Source organism: Oncorhynchus keta, chromosome 17, assembly GCF_023373465.1.
Source record: "Oncorhynchus keta strain PuntledgeMale-10-30-2019 chromosome 17, Oket_V2, whole genome shotgun sequence".
Taxonomy (NCBI): domain Eukaryota; kingdom Metazoa; phylum Chordata; class Actinopteri; order Salmoniformes; family Salmonidae; genus Oncorhynchus; species Oncorhynchus keta.
In genome coordinates this window covers 54,790,738-54,799,638 of record NC_068437.1, presented here as the reverse complement: position 1 = coordinate 54,799,638, position 8,901 = coordinate 54,790,738, and the positions used below count along the sequence as shown (strand labels likewise).

Below are 8,901 nucleotides of genomic sequence, written 5' to 3'. Positions count from 1 at the left end.
GTTGGTTTACTGAGCTCAGACCATCAGACCAGGCAGGATGCTCATCCATCTGTGAGGGGTTTACCCGCCAAAACTACTGCCATGACACACACACACACACACACACACACACACACACACACACACACACACACACACACACACACACGCACACGCACACGCACACGCACACGCACACGCACACGCACACGCACACGCACACGCACACGCACACGCACACGCACACGCGCGCGCGCGCGCGCGCGTGCGCTCTCTATCTAACTTCCTCAACTTGGACTGAGTCATGAGAGCCCACCACCTCAGTCTCCCCTGCTGGCCTTGACAATCTTAAAGGGGCAATGCTGTCCTTGACAACCTTAAAGGGGCAATGCTGTCCTTGACAACCTTACTTCTTCGGGATCGGTGTCCCATCCACGGGGCTGTTGAGCTAACGTAGGCTAATGCGACAAGCATGAGGTTGTAAGAAACAAGAACATTTCCCAGGACATAGACATTTCTGATATATGCAGAAAGCTGAAATTCTAATCTAACTGCACTGTCCAATTTACAGTAGCTATTACAGTGAAATAATACCGTGCTATTGCTTGACAACAAGTGGACAATTTTGAACATGAAAAGATATTAATAAACAAATGAGTCACATTTGGGCAGTCTTGACACAAAATTGGGAACATAAATACAATGGTTCATTGGATCAGTCTAAAAAATGTTGCACATACACTGCTGTCATCTAGTGGCCAGAATCTACATTTTACCTGGGCTGGAATAATACATTATGGACTTACTCTTGCATTTCAAAGATGATGGTACAAAAAAATACAAATGAAAGGTTTTTTTTTTTCATGGTATTATCTTTTACCAGATCCATTGTGTTATATTCTCCTACAATCCTTTCACATTTCCACAAATTTCAAAGTGTATCCTTTCAAATGGTACCAAGAATATGCTTATCCTTGTGTCAGGGCCTGAGCTTACAGGCAGTTAGATTTGGTGAAAATTGAAAAAAAGAGGCAGATCATTTTTTTACACATTTTTTATTTATTTCACCTTTGTTTAACCAGGTAGGCCAGTTGAGAACACCTTTGTTTAACCAGGTAGGCCAGTTGAGAACACCTTTATTTAACCAGGTCGGCCAGTTGAGAACACCTTTGTTTAACCAGGTAGGCCAGTTGAGAACACCTTTGTTTAACCAGGTAGGCCAGTTGAGAACACCTTTGTTTAACCAGGTAGGCCAGTTGAGAACACCTTTGTTTAACCAGGTAGGCCAGTTGAGAACACCTTTGTTAAGCAGGTAGGCCAGTTGAGAACACCTTTGTTTAACCAGGTAGGCCAGTTGAGAACACCTTTGTTTAACCAGGTAGGCCAGTTGAGAACACCTTTGTTTAACCAGGTAGGCCAGTTGAGAACACCTTTGTTTAACCAGGTAGGCCAGTTGAGAACACCTTTATAACCAGGTAGGCCAGTTGAGAACACCTTTGTTTAACCAGGTAGGCCAGTTGAGAACACCTTTGTTTAACCAGGTAGGCCAGTTGAGAACACCTTTGTTTAACCAGGTAGGCCAGTTGAGAACACCTTTGTTTAACCAGGTAGGCCAGTTGAGAACACCTTTGTTTAACCAGGTAGGCCAGTTGAGAACACCTTTGTTTAACCAGGTAGGCCAGTTGAGAACACCTTTGTTTAACCAGGTAGGCCAGTTGAGAACACCTTTGTTTAACCAGGTAGGCCAGTTGAGAACACCTTTGTTTAACCAGGTAGGCCAGTTGAGAACACCTTTGTTTAACCAGGTAGGCCAGTTGAGAACACCTTTGTTTAACCAGGTAGGCCAGTTGAGAACACCTTTATTTAACCAGGTAGGCCAGTTGAGAACACCTTTATTTAACCAGGTAGGCTAGTTGAGAACACCTTTATTTAACCAGGTAGGCCTGTTGAGAACACCTTTATTTAACCAGGTAGGCCAGTTGAGAACACCTTTATTTAACCAGGTAGGCCAGTTGAGAACACCTTTATTTAACCAGGTAGGCCAGTTGAGAACACCTTTATTTAACCAGGTAGGCCAGTTGAGAACACCTTTGTTTAACCAGGTAGGCAAGTTGAGAACACCTTTATTTAACCAGGTAGGCAAGTTGAGAACACCTTTATTTAACCAGGTAGGCCAGTTGAGAACACCTTTATTTAACCAGAGGCCAGTTGAGAACACCTTTGTTTAACCAGGTAGGCAAGTTGAGAACACCTTTATTTAACCAGGTAGGCAAGTTGAGAACACCTTTATTTAACCAGGTAGGCCAGTTGAGAACACCTTTATTTAACCAGGTAGGCCAGTTGAGAACACCTTTATTTAACCAGGTAGGCCAGTTGAGAACACCTTTATTTAACCAGGTAGGCCAGTTGAGAACACCTTTATTTAACCAGGTAGGCCAGTTGAGAACACCTTTATTTAACCAGGTAGGCCAGTTGAGAACACCTTTATTTAACCAGGTAGGCCAGTTGAGAACACCTTTATTTAACCAGGTAGGCCAGTTGAGAACACCTTTATTTAACCAACCAGTTGAGAACACCTTTGTTTAACCAGGTAGGCCAGTTGAGAACACCTTTGTTTAACCAGGTAGGCCAGTTGAGAACACCTTTGTTTAACCAGGTAGGCCAGTTGAGAACACCTTTGTTTAACCAGGTAGGCCAGTTGAGAACACCTTTGTTTAACCAGGTAGGCCAGTTGAGAACACCTTTGTTTAACCAGGTAGGCCAGTTGAGAACACCTTTGTTTAACCAGGTAGGCCAGTTGAGAACACCTTTGTTTAACCAGGTAGGCCAGTTGAGAACACCTTTGTTTAACCAGGTAGGCCAGTTGAGAACACCTTTATTTAACCACCAGTTGAGAACACCTTTGTTTAACCAGGTAGGCCAGTTGAGAACACCTTTGTTTAACCAGGTAGGCCAGTTGAGAAACTTTGTTTAACCCTTTGAGAACACCTTTGTTTAACCAGGTAGGCCAGTTGAGAACACCTTTGTTTAACCAGGTACCTTTATTTAACCAGGTAGGCCAGTTGAGAACACCTTTGTTTAACCAGGTAGGCCAGTTGAGAACACCTTTGTTTAACCAGGTAGGCCAGTTGAGAACACCTTTGTTTAACCAGGTAGGCCAGTTGAGAACACCTTTGTTTAACCAGGTAGGCCAGTTGAGAACACCTTTGTTTAACCAGGTAGGCCAGTTGAGAACACCTTTGTTTAACCAGGTAGGCCAGTTGAGAACACCTTTGTTTAACCAGGTAGGCCAGTTGAGAACACCTTTGTTTAACCAGGTAGGCCAGTTGAGAACACCTTTGTTTTAGGCCAGTTGAGAACACCTTTGTTTAACCAGGTAGGCCAGTTGAGAACACCTTTGTTTAACCAGGTAGGCCAGTTGAGAACACCTTTGTTTAACCAGGTAGGCCAGTTGAGAACACCTTTGTTTAACCAGGTAGGCCAGTTGAGAACACCTTTGTTTAACCAGGTAGGCCAGTTGAGAACACCTTTGTTTAACCAGGTAGGCCAGTTGAGAACACCTTTGTTTAACCAGGTAGGCCAGTTGAGAACACCTTTGTTTAACCAGGTAGGCCAGTTGAGAACACCTTTGTTTAACCAGGTAGGCCAGTTGAGAACACCTTTGTTTAACCAGGTAGGCCAGTTGAGAACACCTTTGTTTAACCAGGTAGGCCAGTTGAGAACACCTTTGTTTAACCAGGTAGGCCAGTTGAGAACACCTTTATTTAACCAGGTAGGCCAGTTGAGAACACCTTTATTTAACCAGGTAGGCCAGTTGAGAACACCTTTATTTAACCAGGTAGGCCAGTTGAGAACACCTTTGTTTAACCAGGTAGGCCAGTTGAGAACACCTTTGTTTAACCAGGTAGGCCAGTTGAGAACAAGTTCTCATTTACAATTGCGACCTGGCCAAGATAAAGCAAAGCAGTGCCACAAAAATAACAACACAGAGTTACACATGGGATTAACAAACGTACAGTCAATAACACAATAGAAAAATATGTATACAGTGTGTGCAAATTAAGTAAGGAGGTAAGGCAATAAATAGGCCAATAGTAGCGAAGTAATTACAATTTTGCAATTAACACTGGAGTGATAGATGTGCAGATGAGGATGTGCAAGTAGAAATACTGGTGTGCAAAAGAGCAGAAAAACAAAAATAAATATGGGATGAGGTATGTAGTTGGTTGGATGGACTATTTACAGATGGGCTGTGTACCACTGCAGCGATCGGTTAGCTGCTTTGACAGCTGATGCTTGAAGTTAGTGAGGGAGATAAAAGTCTCCAACTTCAGTCCAGATGTAAACAGAATGGTGTCGTCTGAGTAGAGGTGGATCAAAGAAGCACCCACAGCAAGAGCGACATCATTGATGTATACAGAGAAACAACCTTAAAGGGGAAATGCTGTCCTTGACAACCTTAAAGGGGCAATGCTGTCCTTGACAACCTTAAAGGGACAATGCTGTCCTTGACAACCTTAAAGGGACAATGCTGTCTTTGTCAACCTTAAAGGGACAATGCTGTCCTTGACAACCTTAAAGGGGCAATGCTGTCCTTGACAACCTTAAAGGGGCAATGCTGTCCTTGACAACCTTAAACGGGCAATGCTGTCCTTGACAACCTTAAAGGGGCAATGCTGTCCTTGACAACCTTAAAGGGGCAATGCTGTCCTTGACAACCTTAAAGGGACAATGCTGTCCTTGACAACCTTAAAGGGACAATGCTGTCTTTGTCAACCTTAAAGGGACAATGCTGTCCTTGACAACCTTAAAGGGACAATGCTGTCCTTGACAACCTTAAAGGGACAATGCTGGCTTTGATAACCTTAAAGGGGCAATGCTGTCCTTGACAACCTTAAAGAGACAATGCTGGCTTTGACAGCATTAAAGGGACAATGCTGTCCTTGACAACCTTAAAGAGACAATGCTGTCCTTGACAACCTTAAAGAGACAATGCTGTCCTTGACAACCTTAAAGAGACAATGCTGTCCTTGACAACCTTAAAGAGACAATGCTGTCCTTGACAACCTTAAAGAGACAATGCTGTCCTTGACAACCTTAAAGAGACAATGCTGTCCTTGACAACCTTAAAGAGACAATGCTGTCCATGACAACCTTAAAGGGACAATGCTGTCCTTGACAACCTTAAAGAGACAATGCTGTCCTTGACAACCTTAAAGAGACAATGCTGTCCATGACAACCTTAAAGGGACAATGCTGTCCTTGACAACCTTAAAGGGACAATGCTGTCCTTGACAACCTTAAAGGGACAATGCTGTCCTTGACAACCTTAAAGGGACAATGCTGGCTTTGACAGCATTACCGGGGCAATCTGCAATTGCTACATCCATAAATCCATCACTTGAAAATGCCTCATGAGCTCAACTGCCATAGAACCCAAAATATAAGCTTATTCTACTCCAGTTTTTGTAAACAAAGTAGATATCTATGAACACTATAGGCTGTATCCTCAAAACATGGTTCAAACTATAATGTTGATGTCATGGATAGTCAGTCCTTGCATCCATAGCTCTGTCTATGAATTTCAGAGTGGTAAACATTGATCCAGCCCTCAGCTTTTACCAAAATATTGTTCTTTGTTTCAACTGCAGATTGTACCTTTAACCTTAAGCTTCCCTGAAACACACAGACACACACACACAGACACACACACAGACACAGACAGACACACACACACAGACACACAGACACACACACAGACACAGACACACACAGACACACACACACACACACACACACACACACAGACACAGACACAGACACAGACACAGACACAGACACAGACACACACACACACACACACACACACACACACACACACACACACACACACAGACACACACGTACACAGGCACACACACACACACACACAGACACACACGTACACACGCACACACACACACACAAAACACACCTCTCAGTTCCTCCCCACCTCTCCTTGATTGACAGGTGTCATGGTCAGTACCGTCTTGTAATGGCCTGAGGCTTTGTATCCTAGGAGAATTATATATGTGTGTGTGTGTGTGTGTGCGTGTGTCTGAAGGAAAGCGTTTGAACAAACAGCTGAACGACTTTCTCCTGTGTCTTGAGGGCTGGAGGAAGAGGGATGGAGGGGTGGATGGGAGATGGAGGGAGAGAGGGAGAGAGGGATGGGAGATGGAGGGAGGGATGGAGGGAGGGGTGGATGGGAGATGGAGGGATAGAGAGATAGAGGGGGATGGGAGGGATGGAGGGGATGGGAGATGGAGGGAGGGATGGAAGGAGAGGGGGATGGGATATAGAGGGAGGGATGGAGGGAGAGGGAGATGGAGGAAGAGGGATGGAGGGGTGGATGGGAGATGGAGGGATAGAGGGAGAGGGGGATGGGAGATGGAGAGGGGGATGGGGATGGAGGGATAGAGGGAGAGGGGGATGGGAGATGGAGAGGGGGATGGGGATGGAGGGAGGGATGGAGGGAGAGGGAGAGGGGGTGGGAGATGGAGGGAGATGGAGGGAGAGGGATGGAGGGAGAGGGAGAGGGGATGGGAGATGGATGGAGGGAGGGATGGAGGGAGAGGGAGAGGGATGGAGGGAGGTGTGGATGGGAGATGGAGGGATAGAGGGAGAGGGGGATGAGAGATGGAGGGAGGGAGGGGTGCATGGCAGACAGTCTTTGTTGCTTCTTCTTCAGAATGAATCCTCACCATCAGGGGCATGGGGAGAGGAGGAGGATGGAGGGATGGAGAGGAGGAGGATGGAGGGATGGAGAGGATGGAGGGATGGAGAGGATGGAGGGATGGAGAGGAGGAGGATGGAGGGATGGGGAGGAGGAGGATGGGGGGATGGAGAGGAGGAGGATGGAGGGATGGAGAGGATGGAGGGATGGAGAGGAGGAGGATGGAAGGATGGAGAGGATGGAGGGATGGAGAGGATGGAGGGATGGAGAGGAGGAGGATGGAGGGATGGGGAGGAGGAGGATGGGGGGATGGAGAGGAGGAGGATGGAGGGATGGAGAGGATGGAGGGATGGAGAGGAGGAGGATGGAGGGATGTGGAGGAGGAGGATGGAGGGATGGAGAGGATGGAGGGATGGAGAGGAGGAGGATGGAGGGATGGAAAGGAGGAGGATGGAGGGATGGGGAGGAGGAGGATGGTTAGAGGAGAGGAGGATGAGGGATGGAGAGGAGGAGGATGGAGAGGATGGAGGGATGGAGAGGAGGAGGATGGAGGGATGGAGAGGAGGAGGATGGAGGGATGGAAAGGAGGAGGATGGAGGGATGGAAAGGAGGAGGATGGGGGATGGAAAGGAGGAGGATGGAGGGATGGAAAGGAGGAGGATGGAGGGATGGGGAGGAGGAGGATGGTTAGAGGAGAGGAGGATGAGGGATGGAGAGGAGGAGGATGGAGAGGAGGATGAGGGATGGAGAGGAGGAGGATCATGGAGGGATAGAGAGGATGGAGAGAGGAGAGGAGGAGGATGGAGAGAGGAGAGCAGCAGAGAAGGACGGATTGAGAGCAGGAAGGATGGGAGGAGGAGAGGAGGGGGAGGGAGGGATTGAGAGGAGGAGGTAGGGTGGAGGAGAGGAGGGGGAGGGGGCAGGGAGGGAGGGAGGAGGATGGGAGGAGGAGAGGAAGAGGATGGTTGGAGGAGAGGAGGAGGAGGGAGGGATGGAGGAGAGGAGGGGGGAGGGGGCAGGGAGGGAGGAGGATGGGAGGAGGAGAGGAAGAGGATGGTTGGAGGAGAGGAGGAGGAGGGAGGGATTGAGAGGAGGAGTTACAGTGGAGGAGAGGAGGGGGAGGGAGGGATTGAGAGGAGGTGGATGGTTGGAGGAGAGGAGGGGGAGGGGGATTGAGAGGAGGAGGGAGGGAGGGATTGAGAGGAGGAGGATGGTTGGAGGAGGGGGAGGAGGGAGGGATGGAGAGGAGGAGTTACAGTGGAGAGAGGAGGGGGAGGGAGGGATTGAGAGGAGGTGGATGGTTGGAGGAGAGGAGGGGGAGGGGGGATTGAGAGGAGGAGGGAGGGAGGGATTGAGAGGAGGAGGATGGTTGGAGGAGGGGAGGGAGGGAGGGATGGAGAGGAGGAGGTAGGGTGGAGGAGAGGAGGGGGAGGGAGGGATTGAGAGGAGGTGGTTGGTTGGAGGAGAGGGGGGGATTGAGAGGAGGAGGGAGGGTGGAACGGGTGTGAAGCGTCTAGTTTAAAATGAGATTTCTCTTCTTTATTTATTTAGTTGAACTCATAGCTCAAGGCTGTTGGTCTTGCTTTTTGTTGTATGTTCTCTACCCTCCTTCCCCTTCACTCCCCCAATGTGTGTGTGTGTGTGTGTGTGTGTGTGTGTGTGTGTGTGTGTGTGTGTGTGTGTGTGTGTGTGTGTGTGTGTGTGTGTGTGTGTGTGTGTGCGCGTGTGTGTGTCCATGCAGTATGTATGCAGGAGTCTGGTCTGCTCTGGTGTCTGTAGGGATGAATGTGATCTTTAGGTAAAGATCTGTTTAATTATGTGTGTGTCAGACATGCAGCTATGCCTGTACCCCCCCCAGTGGAACAGCAACCCCTCCCAGGCTGTAGCCAAACACAATGCCTGACAACAGCTCACATTGAAGCACGGAGATATATGTTTTAGTTATCTCTCATTCAGAGGTTATGGGGGAGATAGGAGAACAGAGAGATATGTTTTAGTTATCTCTCATTCAGAGATTATGGGGGAGATAGGAGAACAGAGATATATGTTTTAGATATCTCTCATTCAGAGGTTATGGAGGATGTATGTTTTAGTTATCTCTCACTCAGAGGTTATGGAGGAGATAGGAGAACAGAGAGACATGTTTTAGATATCTCTCATTCAGAGGTTATGGAGGATGTATGTTTTAGTTATCTCTCACTCAGACG

The 8,901-nt window shown here is 47.7% G+C and overlaps 1 protein-coding gene across 1 annotated transcript in view; it reads left to right on the top strand.

The window, feature by feature from the left end:
- LOC127908474 (keratin-associated protein 16-1-like) overlaps nt 1-8,597 on the top strand; it is a 32,609-nt gene extending 24,012 nt beyond the window's left edge. Inside the window, exon 7 of the mRNA XM_052467029.1 lies at nt 8,553-8,597. Within this exon, the coding sequence (XP_052322989.1) occupies nt 8,553-8,597 (45 nt within the window). The remainder of the gene's footprint in view (nt 1-8,552) is intronic.
- The last annotated feature ends 304 nt before the right edge of the window (nt 8,598-8,901 follow it).